Source organism: Athene cunicularia, assembly GCF_003259725.1.
Source record: "Athene cunicularia isolate RWA chromosome 15 unlocalized genomic scaffold, athCun1 chr15_part1, whole genome shotgun sequence".
In the NCBI taxonomy this organism is placed as follows: domain Eukaryota; kingdom Metazoa; phylum Chordata; class Aves; order Strigiformes; family Strigidae; genus Athene; species Athene cunicularia.
Genome location: NW_020799121.1, coordinates 7683631 through 7705109, shown reverse-complemented (window position 1 = coordinate 7705109; position 21479 = coordinate 7683631). Strand labels below are relative to the sequence as shown.

The window sequence follows — 21479 nt, the reverse complement described above, 5'->3', positions numbered from 1 at the left end:
CCCCCCCCCCCCCCCCAACAAACCAAGGATAGCACAAGTCTCTTGTACCCAAAAAAGACTACTCCATCATTTGTGACACAGTGCTGAAATGCAATTTTGCAGCATCCAGGGCTTTAGATATATATGAAGAGAGTTTGTATAGATATCTCTAGAATTTGTGTAGATATAAATCAAGAAAAAAAATATTTTTAAAAAGAAATTAAATTACTCACAAAGAATTATATTAATTCTGTGAAAATGAGGCAGAAATACAGTAAATTACTACGGTATATTTTCTTATGAAGGTTTTACAGGTTTTGAAAAATGTAGCTATTCTGTGCTTCAGCATAAGTGGAAATAAAGATATTTATTTTGCCTTTACAGTAAAACTCATGCAACTTCTGTTTACACATGCACACACCTAATCTTTCTATCCCTTAAAGCAGGATGTGCTTTCCCACATTCACAATCCCAGTGATCAATAATTTCTAACTCTTTTCTGGCTCTTTATTAGAAAGGGAGTATCAAGTAAAAGACCATATTAGAAAAAGAATCATTTTGTGCACTAATAGGCAACGTTATTCCTTCTTTGATAATCTTCATGTGCTATGAATATAGTACTGTAGATAAATAGATTTGTATTTGTGTACAACATTAAAACAGACACAAAAAAGACAGGAATTAGTAACAGTTTTCTCATAGCAACATAGCAGCTTAGTCCTTGCTCTCAAGCAAAAATGTAAAAGGCTGTATTTCCTCAGCAGCCCACATGTCAATGGCTGCAAAACTCAGCTCTCACTGTGTTCTGTGCCGCAAAAGCACACTGCAGTCTCCCCCATTTCTGAGGTCATTTCCAACCTATAGCTATTTCTTTTACTGTATTTCTGCTCAGTAATCTTAGTTATTATTATATATATGTACAACTATTCCAATAAACAGGCAGGGAAAAGCAGAATTGCTTAAGGCAATGAAGCATATGGTCTCTTGGAATGAGGTTTGTGCTGTGTGGGTATTAGGCAGAGCGTTTGGATTGTAAGAAAATATGCAGGAGGTCAAGGGAAGGACCTGGGCAGAAATGTCTTTCATGTATTTACTAAGCTTTCCAAAGTCAGTGTGAAAGACCAAGACTACTGTCAGCAACACCCATCACACAAACACCAAAGTGTTTCCTCCCCAGGAGCATGACCCAGAGCGATGCTTTCATTTGAGGTTAAATATGCCCCGAATCTGCCCTGCTGCTCCTGGATACCTATGGGATGCATCTGCTTGGCTCGAGCTACACAGCTGATGACAGAATGATAGGGTTTGAGCCTCTCTCAAACACATCACATTTGTGAGGTCAGGATGTCGCAACCCCATCTGACATGGAGGAAAGAGGCACGGAAAGATGTACAAGTCAGCGGTAACTTGTAGTGGAGGCAGGAACTGGTGCCAGAATGCCTGAAGTCCCTTCCTGCACCTTAAGTGCAGGCCACGTTTCCAGCTGAACATCTAACTGGTACATCTTACTGCCAATCACAGCTTAACACTGAAAACTGCCAAGATAGCAGTGCAAAGCACGTGCCTTTTGATATGGAAGATCGTGGCCAACAACAGAGAAGTTTGTCTGCATTATGTCATAGTATGTCTGAAAAATTAGTCATAACCAAGTGCCAACTATTTATAACTACTTAGTAACTTCTCTGGTTTAAAGTCTGATATTTTAGACATCTGTCAATGAGACAATAAGGGCTGATCCCAAGGGCAGATGGATTCATAATATTCAGGCTGCAAAAAGAGGATCATGCTGTTACTCACTAAATTTACTCAGACACTGCAGTTTCTACAAGGTAAGGTTTTTTCCTAAGAAAAAGTAGCATTGGTTTGTATTCATAAAAAAAAACCCTGAACAACAAAACCCTTTCACCATCTGTTCAAATGACTGTACAAGAGAAAAAACTGATAGTAAAGCTGTATTCCACTAAACCACCTGTGCCCAGGACTAAAAATCACATTATAATGCCATTTTATGAGCTTCCAACGTCATCTTTGATCCAAAGATTGCCCATGTGCTCTGCACCTACATAACTGAAAGAGGCTTTCAACAACATATGGTCCATGGCAGAGAGGTGTGCGTTGCAACTGGCACACACTGGAGCCATCCATACCCACTGAAGCAGTGAAAGCAGAAAGAAACCACTGCCCCGGAGGCACTTACCTGCACCCGCATGGAAGGACAAGCCAGAAGGCAGAAGAGCACCATGTCGTTGCTTCACTAGTAAAGCCCAATACCCCTGTGCTGCCTGCCACTCAAAAAGACCTACATGAAGACTATTTATCCAAGTTCTCTGTAACAGGGACAGAAGCACCACTAAAAATAAAGAGTTGGCCCAAAAATGGGATGTGTTTATGGAATTCCACTTTCCCCTTTGTCCCCTGTTGTGGGAAAAAAAGATGACAAGTATTTGATTTGCTCCAAGTTAGAGGCTTGAAGAAGTCCTAATGTCAATGAAGGACAGCAGTGAGCTATTTCCTGTGGGTGCTACTCTCAGTGGAGTACAACGAGGCCCCATTCACTTGTATGGAAGGCTACTTTTTCCCTTAAAGGCACTGCCCTTTCTCCAGCTCATCAGACATATCCTCCCCATCATTTCTTTCCGTTATGACTGAGTTCAGTGGGAGGGTTTCACACACACAGACAGTGCTCAAATACATCCTTGAAGATCCTGTTCTTACCCCATATTGAAGAAATAGCCTCCACACATGGAGGCTAGCAGTTTAAAGGTGTGAAATAAACTTCAGGAGGTAGTATATGGCCCTCATGTTTTTTATGTAGCAGATAGATACTTCACAAAGTCTGTTGAAAGGAAGGTTTCTGAATTACTTGTATTTGTAAAATTGTTTTATTTCACAAAGGGGATATATTTTTTTAAAACAAGACTTACCTACGATACCCCTATTATTCTAAAATGCAACTAAACTCCTAGAAAAGCTCATGAACTGGCAGAATCTGCTGCATAAGTTACGTAGCGCATTTCTGCCATATAGTCTGGTCAAACTGGCCTATGCCCACAAATGCAGAAGTTACTTTGATTAATGATAGACAGAAATAGAAACATTTGTAAACCTCAGCATTGCCCACAGTGCTCACAGAGCCTCATATGCTGTCCATCTCAGGCCAGACACACTGTAGATCTAATACCATATGGACAGGTTATGTCAGTGCTTTATATTCCTCCCAAATAAATGGCAAAATTACTGCATGAAAAATCCACACAAGGAATGCATGTGTTAAAGGTGAATAGGATGGCAACACAGCACGAAAAAATTTGTAAGGGAAAGGAAACATGCATAACTTTCCTTATAGTCAGGAGATGGGAATCTTTTCCACAGAAGCCACTTCTCTCTCTCTAGATAAGATCCACTGAGTGAAGCTTTGCCCAAGTCCCTCCTCCGTATCTAGAGAGTCATGACTACTGTTGGCAGACAAAAAAACACTTGGGGGGGAAGGAACCAGTTTGCCTGTTTGAAAGAACTGGTGAAATACTGCCAATGACAGTGGGGCCGAAGGACTGTTGTCATGGCCAAGAGCCAGTTTTTTCGAGGCTCCTTGTTTGAGATTACTGACAGTTCATCTCAGGTCTAAGCTTCCCCTGAGAGACAGCCTGTCCCCTCCTCCTGCACCTCTCCTTTAAAAGTCTGAGGACTGGGGTGCTCTCAGGCATCCCTCATGCTCTTACACATTCTCCACTTTCCTCAAGCTTTCATCACTGCTTTCCTTTCTCTCTGAACATCCCTTAAAGTGGTGGGTCTACCTACCAGTCTTCCATGGCCTGGAACATAACTACTGGCAGAAACACTGTTTCCAGTCTATTTTATTTGCTTACATTTTAGTAAGTGTTTTTGGTTTTGTATTTTGCTGCTGATACAACCTTTTTTTTTTTTTTGCTATCAACACAGATCAGTTCCATTTAAAATACATCAGATAGGGACACCTGTAACTAGTTTTACTTGAATATATGTACACAGTTATGTATACATTATATACATATAGGCATTATATATACATATATATATACACATATATATAAGGCACTGTAAAATGTACCATCGGTTCTCTAGAATTGTTTTTAATCTGTAGAAGTAGATCATATTTCTTCATATAATCTGACATGTCTAACCAAGACATTTTTAAAATGTTTCAGGGTTACAGAGATATCAGCTGTGAAATAACCCTTACTTTAAAATTCAAGTTATTGTGACAAGATGAACAAAACCTATTTTGACAGTAATTCTAATCTATTTATTATATAACTGCTCCTCTCTTAATAGATTCACCTGTACAAATTGTTTCCTTTGTCTCTCTTATTATGTTCCAAAATGTGAACTGAAACTTGTCCTGCAGAATAAAAAATAACAATAATGGAGAAATGAATGTAGCAAACTTGGATAATTTATCCATTACTTACAGAGAATAAAGCCAAGATCGCGGTAAGCTGAGATGTCTTTAAATAAAATATACTAGAACAGATCATGAGCTTATATAATTCTCCTTGATGTAGCCAACATCAATGGAGGCTCGTGATTATATTTTTGGCCATTTTATATAGAAAGTAATCTCTGCCATGTGAAGGCACAACAGCACACAAATATGACTGGCATTTATAATGAACATGCTTGAATGGATCCTTGCTTAATGTAATTAGCCTATATATGCAAATTACAGCATCAGAAATCCTGCAGCAGCTGCTGTTAAGAGGGCTTGGCAACTGTGTGTGTTATGAGCCAGCCTTACAGATCAAACGGACATATATTCAAAGAGTAGAAACAGACAGATGAAGATAGATTAAAAATTTTACACATCTGGGATGTATAAATCCAGATACCCTGGATAGAACATTCCAACAAATACCTATATAACATATTTTCTACAGTTACTCTGTATCAATGATTGACAGTTGTGCCAGACCACAGGATCCCTATTAACCTCACAACTTTAATAAAAAACAGTGTGGAAAACTTCATTTAGCATTGTTTCATGGCTCACTTACTGTGGCCTCACAAGCATGATCCATGCTGGTCACAACTAGGAGACACTCTTAAAGACTCAGCATATTTTCTACTCTATCATAAGCACTTTGAAAATACAACTTAACCTGCAATCACTTTTAATACTTTGTCTCCTACAGATTTTGCACTGGAACTGGCTCTTCCAGTTCTACTGTTTCAGTTCACGTTTTGCACAAGTGGAAGTGAAAAAAGGCAGCATACCATGAACCATCTCAGCAAACAAATGCATCTGAGGCATAACTCATAGGGGAAAACCGGACACTTGAAAATACTGAAGTGACTCAAAGGTTTAAAAAATATATATGTATTACGAGAGCCACAAAAAAGGTTACAGACAGAGCTCCACAAAGCCTGCACAGATACATTCCAACAATTCAAGGTGGCAGAACAGGTGAAATACAGACCATAAAAACAGTTCGACATGAACTTTCCAGACTGTCAGCGACAGCAACCTTGACCCCATCTTTCCCACACACAAAAAAATATTGAATATATATATATATATATCTATATCTCTCTATATCTCTAGTCTGGACCACAGATACAGTCCAAAGAAAACCACATTGCAGTTTCCACATTAGGCTTATAGGAGAATAGGCATCATCTGAGGAACGTCCATTGTAACGCCCACGAGGTGATTATCTTAGGCCAAGTTGACATAACGTTATGGTTGGTTAGCAATTTAGAACAGCAACACAACAGAGTTCATTTGCTGCACAGGGCTACTAACACATAGCTCTGTGCAACCCTTAGAGCTGACTTTAACCAAACTAAGTAGTTACATTTGTTTTGTTTAATTTAAAAAGAAAATGAAAATGTAAGATATTAGGGCAGTTCCTGCTATCACCCTTCTTAAAAATTCAAGACTTGAAGACTTCTTTAATGTACTTGCTTACAGACACGTTTTGAGACTGTATTAATGATCTTCAGGAGAATATGCCACCCTGAGGCTTCTTCCCTTGTTCACTTCAGGTTATGTCTGCATCCAGTTTTGAGATAGGGGGCCAAATGCTGGTTGTATATCAGTGCAGTATTTGGCCCAGAGTTTCAAAGTCTTTGCTATTCAGACTTTCCTATGAGGTCAACAAATAAAGTAGTAAAAAAAGAAAATATTAAGGCTTCAAGTAAAAATATTTCCTCTCTCTCTCCCACCCATGTAGTAAGGTACATTTAATTTCAGAATACTCAATATATTACACAATTAAAGATACAGAGATCCAACTTTTCAAGGCAGATTGCACTACGATGAAAACCTGGAGGCTAAATGGGAGTGTATGAACAGGGAACAAATGGCTAATAAAATGCAATATGCAATGAAAACTGATGCACGAACTAAACAAAAACTATTGCTGTTTTTTAAATAAGTAATACAATCCACAGCTAAAAATAAAAACACATTGAAAAGATTTAAGACTTCTGAAACATGAAATAAACATGACAAAAATAAAGAAGGTACTTTACAAGATGTGTTAACTTGTGCTGGATTTTCATGGTTGATCCCCACCCACTGTAAATTAGCATCACTCAGATGAGCTTTGATGGAGCCACACCAATTTACACCAGCTGAAGATTTGGCCTGAAGTGTCTGTAAAAACTAAGACCATTTGGGCAGAAGAACCTTACTGCTAATCTGTAAACTGCTCGAAGAACTATACTTTTAACATCAGCTGGATTCTGCTCCAAAATTAGACTTAATAAATATGTCCCCAGTCCCACAACAGGAGCTATGGAAACAGACACTTACATTTATGAGAAAATAGCTGCAGGTTCAGTGCCTGGGATGGAAATGAGGCTGGATTTGCTGCATGCAATCTTCTGTTAACTGTTCTGTTTAGATTATTCTTTCAGAAGATTTGAATAATTTACTCCAGGCTATGTGCACTGAATTATATGCAAACCTCAAAAGGAAAAAAAAATTACTTTGGTACCATTGTAAACCTATTAAAAAGTCGAATGTCTCTCAGTGGTGGGCAAAACTACTCACAAAATATATAATCCTTACATCTGAACCTGTAATGACACAGTGCATTCACTCTTTCCTCCCTTACCCCTTGTGAAATATGTCAAAATAACCCTGGATATTAGTGCTTTATACACACAATACTGTGTTTAGTCTTACTGAGAAATTCTCTCAAGAACTAATGTAGTTAACTTCAAAGGCTCTTCGGCCCTTCAAGTTCCTCAGTAGCTTTTTTGTTTATAAATGCAGGAGAAAGAACGATCAAAATGGAGCATCACTGGGATGCAAATCTCAAATATTACACTGGTGCAAATTTTCAGCCTTGCTTGCATGAATTTCATGTACGTATTCAAAGATACATGGTAAAATGTGCCCTTGCTTAGCTCCCTTGCCCAAATTCATTGTGTCACACCTGCCCTCTTTTTCAGGGCTTACATATGGCATACATGATACTTTAAAAACAAGTAAGTCTTGTGATACTCTATGCACCAGAGTGAATTCCAGTCCTTAAGGAAGTACTGCATCTTCCTGAGGAGTTAACATCACGGTAGAGTTGCAGATTAATAACAGTTAAAGATGGAAGAAATCTATAAGGCCATCTGGTCTAGCCCCTTGCCCCTGCAGGCTCACCTCTCACAGAAATATTTTTAATGACTTGTCCAAATATAGTTTGACTGTCCTAAATAGTTAGTCTCCAATACTCTGCCTTGGAAGACTATTCCACTGCCCCTTCCCCTCCATCTTTTCTGCCCCCTTCTAAATGTAGACCACTGGTTACCAGTAACAACCCTTTGATTTACCTTTGGTTTTACATCTTTGAACTAAAGTATTTGTAAAATTATGATACTCCATTTCCACTTCATTGCTTAGTCAGTGACATGGTTTTAGCCCTTAAATCTTCTCACCAGCAAGCCCATCCAGCCTTTTAATATATACTGCTCCACCTCTACCTGGTCCAGTTTGCCAGCATCTTTCTGGTACTGTGGTGCCTCCAACTAAAGACAATATTCTACATACCAGTGAGCAAATCTGCATAGAAAGACTATTGCTTCTCTGCTCTGCAATGTCCCTACACTAGGCGTTTAAAATACCACCAAGGCAATAAAATGCACACTGATTTCTAGTTCACTCCCTCATAACTTTGGCCTATACCACAGATGCATTGTTTTCCAGGTATCTAACTTCAAGCAACATAGAGCATTACACAGAGAGAGTATTAACTTTCTTCTCTTCAACTTTCCTCTCCAAAAAAGTATTTGATATACAAGGGACATAATAAGCATGTATTGCAGCAGACGTCAAGATTTATCAAATCAAAAGATAAATTTTAACCAGGCAAAATGGAGGTCAATATTTGCCTTCTGGAATAATTAATCTCAACATACATGAAAACAAATAAGATGTTATCAGCACATTCTGAATTGCTACCAAATACCTAGAGAGCTGTCCATTATAGTCAAGGACTGGAAAGGATTCAATCCCTTGAAACAAATATCTTGAAAAATTATTAATTTAGCTCTCTAGTCAAAACTATTAAGGAGAACCAGGTGGGAAGTCGAGGTTTCATATGCTGACTGGCTCAGTGATAATCATTTTTAGTGACTTTGGCAACAGTCGCTCAGGATATTCTTAATTGCACACATGATCTGGCTAGTCAGCATTGGCCCAGATCTCAGTACTTTTGACTTCTGAGGTGGTAACTGAATGGGAAGGCAAAGGAAGGAATGGAGAAAATTAAAAAATTTCAATTTGTCCCAAAATTAGCTTTGCCAGAGTCCTCATATTTTGACAAAAGTAATGCACCCCTTTCTTGTTTTTTATAGTAAAGTTGTCTTTAAATCCAACAAAGTAGATGCAGTTTTCTGGAGACAGGAAAAGGAAACCTCAGAATGTTAAATAGATTTGATTGACATTATTTTAAAAAGTTGTTCCCCAGGGGAAAAAAACCCAAATGGAAAATCCTTTGTCTAAGAGTACTGAAGAACAGAGGGAATGTGCTAGTAATTAGGCAGACCGAAAATTTATATCCTTTAGATGTATGCTTGGCTCAGTTACACACACTGTCAATTCAACAGATCATGATAACCTTGCTGCAGGATTACACAGACGGCACCAGGGCAAGGCAGTAAACCATGTTATTGCCTAAATCCAACAGGTAATAAGGAGGGTGCAGGGAAAGCAGCTGACAGCTGTTTAAAATATGTTCCCATCCAAACACTGCCTTTTTATGTTTGGTTTTGTTTCCAAGTTAGAGAAGCCTTTAAAAACCAGAGGGAGCAAGAGGTCAGAGTGGAAGATCCTTACTGGTGTTGCAGTCCTTTTCCACGAGAGACGAACACACGCGCACACACACACACAATTTCACACACGGGGAGGCGAATGGCAGACAGTGAGAAGCTGTTGCTATCCTTTTTCCCGCTCCCATCCGGGACCTGGGAGCAGGGAGGCTTTTAAAGACGACACGGTGTTCATGGCCCAAGTGCCCTTGCCTTGCTCCTTCTCAGGAGGAGGAACCCAACCTGCAATGCCTTGGGGACGCAGAGCAGTTCTCGCAGAGGCAGACTGCCCAGCACAGGAAACCTGCTTTCCACATCGGTAGGAAAACAGCAGTTGGGCCTCTGACTCCTGCCGGACACATCCTTGGCCAGAAGAAATGGGAAGGGACATGGGAGAAACTGCATGATCCTGGACCGACCGTACTTTTTCACAGCACAACTGGTACACAACAGGTTTGTTGGACAGACACACGCACAATGGCTTTAGCGCTCTCTTGCATGAAAGAAATCCTCTCTGTAGTTGTTGTGTTAGGTCACAGCCAGTTCCTGCCTGTCGGTTCAGGAAGAGTCTGATGGACTGTACAATTTTATTCCCTCAAGAATAAGGCTGCAGCTGGTTTTTGGCCAAAAGAGAAAGATGAAATCAGAACAAACCCAAAACAAGAAAAGGAGAGTGGCCAGCTGCTGCTGCTCCTTCTTTGTTGTTATTTGAGTCTTCACAGTGCTCCTAGCTTCATGGCTGGCTGAGTGGATGGCTCTTTATTTTTAATTAATTTTATTTTACACTGAAATTTCATAGGTTGTTCCACCAACTCCAGACACCTTCTTAACGTTTGAGTGTCTAGCAGGGCTGACAGGTGTCCCCTGGGAACTTGATGTTGAACCCAACCTGGATATTCCTTTTGGCTGTCCATTTATTTTACTGTGAGGTGTCTTCAACTGCATGTCATCCCTGCATCAAAAGAAATATCAAAAGATGCAAAGTTAGTGACCGAAGTGTGATAGCAGGATGGCTTCATTCAGGATAAACAATCATCCCTGTTACCCTGAGTCCCAGTGTGGAAAAATATTCAAGCCTGGGAGCAACCTGGTTGAAGCCAATCTACTTGATGAAAAGCCACTGAAAAGAGAGAATTCATTTGGCCATTAGGTTAGTGGATCAGACCCCAGTAATATCTGTTCATTTAATTACTTGCTTAAATGCTTTGCTGAACCAAACTAATTGCATAAGCATTTGTAGGATGCAGGAGGGTTTAACTGTCACTGCTGTTGACCTTAAGCCAAACTGTGTCTTACAACCAGAAATAAAAAACTCAGAAAAAACACTTTCCAGTTAAATATCCAGTTGTTCATCTCTGAAAGACCTAAGAGAGGTGAAGCATAAGACTTCTTTATGACAGAAGACACAAGCTGAATCAAGTCAGGAAGCACTCTAGGATGCCTGTAAAGACAATATTCTGGATGGACTCTTTAAAATCACTTCCCTTCTTATGACCTACTGCCAGGGAGCATGGACAACAGGCTTTCCTCAAAAGATCTTTTAAATCTAGGCCACTACACACTCACGCTTAATGTGTCTCGTCCCCCAGACTCACAAATTAATTAGACAAAAGCCTACAAAGGACTTGTGTACGTTCTGGGCGTGCCAGCACAACCGGGGTGTGCTGTATTCTCACAGTTTACTCCTGCACAGTGGATGTCTCCTTGGGTTTGTGTCAGTCTGAAGCCAGCAGCAGTGACATGGGGATGAAATACCTTTCACTAGGGAACACTTTCTGTCTGCCTGCAAACAGAGGCAGCCTGAGCTATTTTAGACTACCCTGACTTTCTGGAGACCAGAAGGTTTGATGGATTAACTGTATTTAAAAGGCAATTTCTTTCTTTACATGTAGCAGGTCAGGGGAGGGGATTCTCCCCCTCTACTCCGCTCTCGTGAGACACCCCCCCCTGCAGTCCTGTGTCCAGCTCTGGGGCACCAACAGCAGAGGGACACGGACCTGCTCGAGTGGGTCCAGAGGAGGCCACGAAGATGCTTGGAGGGCTGGAGCACCCCGTGTGAGGACAGGCTGAGAGAGTTGGGGGTGTTCAGCTGGAGAAGAGAAGGCTCTGGGAAGACCTTAGAGCGGCCTCCCAGTACTTAAAGGGGCTACAGGAAAGCTGGGGAGGGACTCTGTCGGGGGTGTAGGGAGGGGACAAAAGGTAATGGCTTTAAACTGAAAAAGGGTAGATTTAAATTAGATGTAAGGAAGAAATTCTTCCCTGTGAGGGTGGTGAGGCCCTGGCACAGGTGCCCAGAGCAGCTGTGGCTGCCCCCTCCCTGGCAGGGTTCCAGGCCAGGTTGGACGGGGCTTTGGGCAACCTGGGCTAGTGGAAGGTGTCCCTGCCCAGGGCACAGGGTTGGAACTAGATCATCTTTAAGATCCCTTCCAGTCCAAACCATCCTGTGATTCTGTCTTCTATGTGTCTGAAAACTAAAACAAACTACCCCAGACATAGCTCTTGATAGGCTCAGAATAGCTCCAAAACTAGAAGCACTTTTTCTGGGGCAACCTGCTCTCACAGCTGTATCCTGGAGCTGGAGCAGCATGTCCATCAGCTCACACCAGCCCGGCTTCTACTACATTCTCCTACATAGTGTTCGAACTCCAGAATGGAGTTGTGGGTATCTGAACCAGCAAAACACATATACATAAATATTAAAAAAAATATTGTGTGGTTTTGTAAAACGCTGCTGTGTCCCCAAAGAGCCGAAATATGCAGGGACCAAATTCTACAGTTGCCTCACCGAAGTACTATAAATGCCCTAATTTAGTGCTGAAAGTCTCCTGAAGAAGACAATCTGCTTTCTGAAACAAGCAGAAATTAGCAGGGGAGTGTTAGGGGAAAGGCAAGAAAGGAAAATAATTTGTGGTTTTACTGACAGAAAACGTGCTGGGTTTACAGAGCACAGAGTGCCTGTGGGAGGTTTATTTCACTAGGTAAAAAACTTCAAGTTCATTATGCTATTTATTTATTAATCTAGGTACTTGACTTGATTTTAGGAACTTCAGTAAAAAAGATCTTCTGCAATGGTATCATATGTCTGCAACTTTCTTTAACATCTGATAGGATCTGCAGCTATTTTAATAGTTAGACCACTTTTGTCAGACACTGTATTTTTCATTACTTCAAAGAGCTGAACTGAAGTGAATTTACAGGCTCTACATTTTAAGCAAGGACAGTGTAAGAGCAGTGGGACCAACAGGCTGACTGCATAATCAAGAACTGGAGACTAAGAAAAGGCAAACAGCTTTTCATACATTAGCATCCTTCCTACAGCAGCAGCTGACACATCCAGGTCTCAAACAGAGGGCAGAGAGGCAAAAGAAAGTCCACAGGTCTTCTTTTACTGAAACAGACTAATTTCTTTAATACCTATGAAGAGGAAAAAATGGCTGTCCACCTCCTGAAAGTTAGATCTTCGACCATAGATAAATTATCTTAACAACTACAAATCACATGAAAACACTGAGGAAAAACTTGCTGGCACTAAACTTCAGGAGATCTACAATAATGGTTCTCCCACATTTCAATAACTTTCCCCCAAATGTTGGCTAATACTGGAGTGAGAATCCTGGGACCTTAACCAGAGGACAGCATAGTGCAGTAAGTGCTAGATGCAAAGAAAACCTAGATATTTCTGATGAGCCCTCCAGGCCCCAACTTGGCTGAAAAACTGCACCCCTGGCAGGATCGTGTAGCTCTTTTCAGACTTTCCAAGCCCTACAGTCTCCAGAAGGAAGAGAAAGAAAGATAAGTGCATGCAGAAGCTGCAGCTGAGGCTCTTGCTCAGATAACACTTACTCAGGCTCTCAGCACAGGAAATCCTTTCTCTCCCCACACTTCCTCACAGAAAGGAAGGAGGTAGCAAGGCCCTAAGGTCATGTCAAGATGCTCTGTGCTTTTATTACCAGTCCTGTACTATGGGACACTCAATACACCTAAATACACAGCTCTCTATGCCAAGCACGATTGTCAGGACTGGTCCCAGCCCCTGTTTCCCTTAGTGCAGGGTATGTTTGCAAGTGCTGTGCTCCCTACTTTGCCGCCGTGTCCAAGCAACGGCTGGGTCCAGCCTCCCTTTAGGCTGCAAACTAAAAGAGCTCCACCCTTCTGTGCATAAAGGAAGGGATAATCTGCCTCTTACCTTGCAAATAATTATCCAATACAGTTACAACACTAAATCACTGTGACTTTTGCAACTTAATTGACCACCTGCAGTTCAAGTTACAGCAAACGTGCAAATATTTTGTCATGATGAGGTTGCTACGAGGGTGTCGCAGAATCAGAGAGCACCCACAAACCTCCCACCCTGGCTGGCCAACAGCAAACATGTAATCTGGGTCATGCCTCCAGTGAAGGGCTCTGTACTTGCACACAGATTCACATTGCTAAGCAGCACCTAAAGCAGTACATACCTTTGTGCTCCCACTGATTGCACCTCTGTAATTTCCACAGTGTTTACAAACGAGACAGCCTTCGGGCCTCCGTAAGAGGGTGACCTGGGCATCCCTGTGGGGGACGATGGGACCTGGTGGCCTGGGGATTTGTAGGAGCCATTGCTCACCCTGCCCTGTAGTGCTTGATGGGACTGGACATTATTATTGGCTAAATCAGCTTGCAGAGAGGTTGTGGAAGTCCTTGGTGCTCTTGTCATTGCACTTGAGAGTGAAGACACTGAGGACTGCAGTATAGGGTTCCTTGTGCTAAAACTAGTAGCAGCCATCAGATTGTCTCTAGATCCATATCTAATTGCCATGCTGCGTGGGTCTTCAGAGAGTGTGCTGACTTGCTGAAGGCTGTAAGAGCTAGGGGTGTCATAGACACCTGAGTCTGCAAACACTGAATCAGGGTGCGAGTGGAGGAGCTTCTCCCTCTCTTCCATCTCTTTCCTCTCCTGGATGGATGCCATAATGGTTTTGGAAAGGTTATCATAGCGGACTGGGGAGGGGTCTCGCTGATGTGGAGCTGGACCCCCCAGCACTGGGCTGAAGCTCTGCGGTGGTTGGCGTTGCAGCTCACTCCCCCGTAGATGGCACATTTTGGCTGATAAATACGGGGAGTGGTACCCAACAGAGCTGATGGCAGAATGAGCGATGCACTTCCTCCCCGAGGGTGACATGGGGTTTAGCAAACTGTCATATGAAAGACTCCCATTTCTGTTTGACAGGGAATTGGGAGAAAAAATGCTTTTGTAAGGGGTGGAAGCCGCCCCTTCAGACTTTATTGGATGAAGGGGCACTTTGTCTGTCCCTCTCCTGCCAGCAGATTTCAGGCTCAGGGATCGTGAATTGATGGCAAGGGAATCTATCTGGAGTGGGGAAGACTGATAGGTCTTGTGGAGGGAGCTCTTCCGGTAGCTGGGGATGTCCAAGCTGGGTTCAGACTGGTAATCAAGGCTCCTGCCATCCTCTTCTATCAGAGCCCCTTGACTGTGTCCCTCCTGCATGGTGATCTAAACCAGAAGTGAATATGAGAAACAGAAGTCAGTGATAATGTAAATACAGATTTGCTCTTCACGGTGAGTGCATGGGAAGAAATGAGCTGAAGGTCTTCTCTCAGGCTCTCAGGCCAGCTATGACACAGGTTCATTATAAAGAATCTCCTGACTCTTGTTCAGCATATGGATAAATATGTTAGAAGCAAGGAGGAGTTATTCATAAGAAGTGTTAAATAATATTGGCAGCAATAGACGTGTCAATACATGGACACTGAAAACACAGAATGAGAGACCTTCTAAAACAAGACTCAAGTTTCAGTCAAGGTAAAGCAGATTGTAATCTGATAATATTGCCCTTGGAAAAAGCACTTCAAGTTTTCTACAAATAGCTCTGGAGTTGAGAGATGTCTGGTTTTGCGTGCTGAGTCAGAAATACTCCAGGCTTCATTTAAAGACACTGGGGACCAGCACACTCTTACTTTACTCAGAGCTATGAATATTCAGCAATTCTGAATTTCTGGTCACAGGTCTTCAAAATTAAGCACCTAAGCTTAATTAAAGCAGAGAGGCTCTTTCCCACCATTTAGACAACAAAATGAAGCAGTTTTCTCTTTTTTATTGCCTCTGTAGGCGAGAGTGGCCACATCAGAGAAGGAAACATAGGCCATAATTTATGTGCATTGAAACCAGACAGGACTTCTCTTTGGTTTACTCTATGAAAGACTGCTTACAGTTCTGTTCACTTAAAATACCATTCTGTCCTAAGCTAATAATTTTTGCTGTTATTTTGCCTATGCACAATAAATTGGCTACACTGGCTCTGCAAACAAAGAATTAGTCACATATTTCATCAGAAACACAGTCAACGCAGTCTGTTCTGTATCTAATTTCTTTTAAAGGAAAACTATCCAAAACAGCCTAACTGGCAGAAATCTGTTTTATGATGAATTTTTCTTGAAGTATTTTTCTTTGAACTAGAAGATAGGAAAATATGCAAACCAGCTCACTATCTTCTAAAGCATGGTGCTAAATATGGTCTTCTCTGGAAAAAAGGAGACCAAGTGACAGCCTGTAAAGGAGGAGGAAAGAGCAATGATGTAGCTTATATTTGTGCCACATATCCTTGTGTCCTGATCCCTCTCTCCTAACAGCTTTCACTGCTCAAAAGCAGAATTACATTGACAGGCTGAAGAACTGATACAGAAGAGACAACATGATATTCCTCACACCAGCTAGTCTCTTTCCCCTGTACCTTATACTTAGATATGGCTTGGCAGACAACTACATGCTATCCTATCAGTTTGCCAAGAGAACTCATTTTTATATCCCCACTTGACTACTAGAAAGTTGTGACTACTATAAAATTGAACAAGTCCACAAAGCTGATTGTATGTATACCAGTCAGCCTATAGTAACAGCATCCTTCTTTTCAGGTTAGGACTGAAACAGCAACTCTCAGATGAAGATGCTGTACACTGTTATCATTTCATAGCACTGCCCAGTCTCCTGGCCTAACCAGAACCTATCTGGTATCTATATTGCATCTATGCCTACATACTGAATGAATAAAACAGGATTTCCTTCCACAGTGCTTTGACTTTTGGCATCATGACCCAAAATACTGCTGCTTACAAAGCTCAAAACTGCTAGCTGATGTCTGTAAATAGAGTATTTTGAATTGGATGTCAAGCCATTTTTCATGTAATAAAGTGAAGGTGAATTAAATTTTTTGGGTGCAGTGAACACACTGCTGTTCTTATGTTCCCTTTCATAAGCCAATCTTTTCTTCACTAAGTGGACAAATTGAGAGAATAACATTTACAATTATTGCAGTAAGACTAAAACCTCAACTTGGTGGTAGTTGGAATTCTACTATCCACTGCCATCTTTCTTTTCAAAATGAGGATACTAGAAAAGTTTTCTTCACCATTTAAGGAACATTCTGTCTTAATCCAGTCTTGCTGCAGTCAATTATATATCTCTACTGTGTTTTCCTTTCTTTATTTATACCATCCCCTTCTTGTAATTGCAGGGGTGACATTGGAGGATCTGATGAAATTAATTGTAAGAAAACTGCACTGTGTGTAGCATGTGTGTTTTAAGGGTATCTCCACTGGTATGTGAAGACTTGCAAATACACAAGTTAGACCAGTGATTTTCAAACTGCTGTTCTCAGTGCTGGGGGGACCAAGGAATATTTGCAACAAGTCCATGAGAAGTAAGTGAGAAAAACAAGTCTATTAGCAGTAGGCTTAGTTTTGCACTCTGCTTCCAAAGGAAACACTGTAAACTCTTTCAAAATTCCTAAGCAAAAGGAGAAAGCAGTCAAAATTCCAGAGCAAGTCTCTCTAACTGTTTGGACTTCAGTTTTCGTGATAGGAGGAAATGATGCCAAGTGTTAGGAAGTTTTTTTTCCCATATAACCCAAATGCGCTGAGAAGGTGCTAAGGAAGGTCAAACGTGAGGAATCTTCCATTAATTTTAACTAAAATATCTCTTGGGATGCTTTAAAAGTTGTTTCTGTTTTCTAAGCTGACATCTTAAGGAATCACTGAGCATGTTGTCTGTTGGCTAAAGGGTCTGATCCAGCTCTCTCTGAAGTGAATGTGAGTTGGCACCTATGTCAGGAGAAGCCAATGGGAGGTGACTCTTTTCAGCATCTCAGGATCAGGTCAAGACACTGGTAAAGCAGCAGTGCACGCCTGTCAGCAGGACAGACATGTCAAGCTCAACAGAGAAAAGCTGGAAAGCAGACATGTTTTCATAAGCAGCACAGTGAAAATGCACACTATCGCACAACAGTGCACTCTGACATTCACTACAGCCCTGTGGTGGATTTATCCTCAGCTCCATGCTGACCATGTCAGCTGGGAGCAGATTCTCCCAGTCCCGCTCACCTGCTCCGCTGTAGCATGGTAGTGGACTTTGGGATTGTTGCTGAAAGCTGGTCGATACTTGTACATGGCAGGTGTAGGAGGGCTGATAAGTTTGGGTGAAAGGCCACCTTCTGTAAAAGAAAAAAAAAAAAAAGATTTTATATTAAAATGTGTGGACAGAAGTCTATCATTCCTAATTCCTTGCTATCCACAGTCCTCTGCAAACAGATCTGCTCTGGAAAGAATACAACTTGCAGTACTATTGTGCAGAATTCCACCAAAATCAATGGGGCCCCTGTGGAAATAACAGTATATAGCTGCCAGGTCAGCAATCTAAAGAGAAGAAGAAACAAGGTATAATATATTAAGTGGGGTGACATATTTTGGTGAGTAGTAATTTTGCCATATTTTGAAATACTAGATATTTGGGTTGAATTCAGCTACTAGTTTTGTCTGAAAAAATAGGGGGTTTTAATACTATCAAAGCTTAAATTTCATAATTTCATAAATGAAATAATTCAGTTTGTAATGCCTAAGCATTTCATGCTAGTATTTCTGATTCCTTAGTTCAAAATTACATTTTTAATTTAAAAATTGATCAAAATTTTAAGGCAGGGTTTAAAAACTCTGTGAAACTGATATATCTATCCTAGGCTTGGATGAACCACCTCTAGATGACTTTTTTTTCCCTTTCCTGCTGTTTATTCCCCTAGCTCAGAACTCCTATAAATAGACAAAAACCCTTCACTCAGATCCCATTACTGTTTTGAAAGAATACCAGAAACCTTTTAAAGAGGCTGAAATATTTTCTTATTAACAAAAATAAAATGCTGATCATGCAACTATACCTTCACTGGTCCCCAGCTGCCCTTTTAGCTCAGAGTACTTGCTTGGATCTCCTTTGGGTGGGAGAGGTGGTTGCACATCCATACTTTTATCCTCCAGACCTTCCAGGCTAATTTTAGACTGAAAATGAACAAAGAATCAATCATTACCCACAACTTGGTTAAATAACAGCATGTGTCAGAGTGCTGGATGTACCACAGAACAAGAACTACCTATACCTGTAACGACAAACATGATTTAGTGTACATGGCAGACAAGGACCGTAATGTGTAGATAAAATTAACATTGTGATAACAAGCCAGTATAATTTTAAATGCACGATCCTAATCTGCTTGGCGTGCTAAATAACATTATCATCATGCTGGTTAATATGTGGTAGAAGACAATGGTGTTTTCTAACATTTTTCAGCAGCTTTCCAGGCAGCTCTCAGCAAGTAACTATCCAGAGGGTAACAAGTAACTGTCCTCAAAAATCTTGCAAGGTGGCTTCTTCTGAATCCACTGCTTTTTATATGACTAAACAAATCCTTCTCTATATATCATGCCAGGAGAAACTGAAAAAAGGAGAGAAGAGAACTCAACTTGTGAGCCAATATTCCTTTCACCGGACCACAAGCCTTCCTGCAGTCTGGAAGCTAAAATCCTTCTTTGAAGCAGAACAGCTGACCTGGTGCTACAAGGGTTGCCGCACAGTGTTAGGTTTGTTAACATTAATCTGAACACCAAGAGGTGGCAACTCTTGGGACAGAAAGTAACTATTGCAAAGAACAGACCCCTCTTCCAAAAGATGCCCAAAGGAATTCTATTCTAGAGCTGCAAAAAGGGCTGTTACTGGATCAAGAGGTGCTGTAACTGAACCGTGGTTATTTTCAGAGGATGAAGTATACAACAAGGACTTAATCTCTATCATTTTCTCAAAAAAATGCATTGTCTCAAGGAGATTTTTCAATGACAAACTCACTCCCATGGATCGGATAATGCTGATCCATGCTCTTTAAAAGCAGCACTTGAAGGCTCCCTCACCTTGCTCCGGTTGAGGTTGGCTTGGATTCCATTGTCACTGATCTTCACTGTGATCTGTCGCTCGGATAAATCAGGTCTGAGGAAAGGAGGCTTCATACTCACAGCTTGCTTTTTCTTGGGCTCGACTATGTACCTGATTAATTGTTCAACAGTCATAATTAAAATAAACAATAACCTAAGAAAAAAGCGTAGAGACAAGAAAATCTTCCTGCTTCCAGAGTATGATTTAAGGATGTGTCAGAATCTATGTAAGCAAACTCCATTTATTTCAATGGATGTAATAATTAAAAAGAAAAAAAAAAAAAAAAACACAAATCAATGGGTTTTTTTTAGTGAGCAAAAGGAGAGGATGCATTAAAAAACCCAAGCAATTCTGAAGCACTGATGGACAAGAGCACAATTCACATGAAGAGAGAAAGAGAGGCCTACCACCAATGGAAGCGATTACTAGATCTTACCTAGTTAACATGAAACAGCTTCCCTGCGGTGGAAGACGGTGACTGGGGGAATAAGACCCAGTACATGGGGAGTTAACATGGAGAAGATGATATGCTGTCAGTTCTAGCTTACCACACGATGACTTGTTTCTGTAGCATGCTTAGAGTGTTCAAATAAATGGAGGTAAAAGAAACAGACAGGTCTATAGGAAGCAACAAACCTAAAGGGAAATGGCTGACTTTAGATATCTAATTTCTTTCCAGTGGACTAGAATTCTCTAAGTGCCATTGGGCAGTGGCTGTACAATGCATAAGTATCAATACACACACAAGCTTTCTCTGATTTACCTAGTGAGTAGGACATTCTAGTAGTGATGGATCAGTGGCTTTCAACATACAGGACAATTTGAATAGGTCTTCACAAAACACAAACATTCTGCTTGCTGGAAATCTGAGAATAGCCATGATGACAGTACTCACACCCCGCTCTTAACTGGAGTGTCTCTCAACTGCTAATATCTGGCTCTTTTAAAGTATTTTGACCTGATTTTCACATTTTGTACATTTGAGAAGCAGCTATTCCAGTGTCTTCACTTTAACACATGTAACAGTATTTTAGGAGTTATTTGATGCACAGTGAAGAAAAAAACCAAAACCAGCAGGTAACAGTGTCAGGGTCTAGAATTGCTCAACACCCTGAAAAGGCTCAAATAAGTCTTCTTGTAGTACAGTTATTAACATGTTTGCAGGCTGGAGAGCTCAGCACCTAGGATATTTATACCCCATCTGATCTATTGCATTAAAATCCTGATTTCAAAATGTGAAACGATAAATCCATTTCCCCGAAAATAGAAAGCCATAAATAAAATCCCAAGTTCCATGATGTAGACCTCATTGAAAATCTGTTTTATGATAATGAAAGTGCCAGTGAGATTGAAAACCACAGCAGCCTTAAATTAGATTTAAGTCTTAAGGAGCAAGGCTGATTTTTTTCCTTCCTTTTTTCCACAGACTTGAATACCTGGACATCGACTGTACAGTGCAAAAAGTCATGTTGGGATGATTATAACTTACAGAAACTTACCTTGTTACTGAAATCCACTGGATAAACAAGTTAGTGAAGACAAGGGTATCAAATCTTGATATAATTTGACATGCTCATTCCAGATAAACATTTCTGGGATAGGGTTATGAATTACATGAAGAAAGCAACTGCCTGGACAGGTTACAGCCATGCAACAGTGAAGCAGCTATCACAGAGCTCTGCCTTCAGTGGTGTTTTGCTTTACTTCCCTGTTATTTCATCAGTGGTCTTTCACTTACAAGCCCAACCAAGCACATTTTCTTTCTCTGTCCCAACAACTACACTGCCTCCCTCATTCCCAGTCGAGAGCATTTCTCTTACCTGGGAGCCAAGGGGCTGCAGAGCACATGTTCCACATTTCCACAACATCCTCGGGTAAAAGGATTCACTCCCCCACGGAATTTACCAGTCACCTGGAAACATATTCAGGACAGTGCTCAAACCTCTGGTTATATAAAAGTCATCATCCA

General features: G+C 40.9%; 1 protein-coding gene across 3 annotated transcripts in view; it reads right to left on the bottom strand.

The window, feature by feature from the left end:
• Window positions 1–3906: 3906 nt before the first annotated feature.
• Window positions 3907–21479, bottom strand: part of ZDHHC8 (zinc finger DHHC-type containing 8) — a 121089-nt gene continuing 103516 nt past the window's right edge. The window contains exons 6-13 of one of the 3 annotated variants that reach the window (XR_003399528.1): window positions 21331–21422; window positions 19947–19988; window positions 19489–19621; window positions 18468–18585; window positions 17641–17750; window positions 13722–14758; window positions 6773–10216; window positions 3907–6101 (exon numbers count right to left, since the gene is read on the bottom strand). Coding sequence is in view for 2 of the 3 variants with exons in the window: in XM_026859720.1 (XP_026715521.1) it covers window positions 10045–10216; window positions 13722–14758; window positions 17641–17750; window positions 18468–18585; window positions 19489–19621; window positions 19947–19988; window positions 21331–21422 (1704 nt within the window). In the remaining variant the exon portion in view is untranslated. Of the gene's footprint in view, window positions 10217–13721; window positions 14759–17640; window positions 17751–18467; window positions 18586–19488; window positions 19622–19946; window positions 19989–21330; window positions 21423–21479 lie in introns of all 3 variants that reach the window. The other 2 variants (XM_026859720.1, XM_026859721.1) reach the window with 2 other exon arrangements.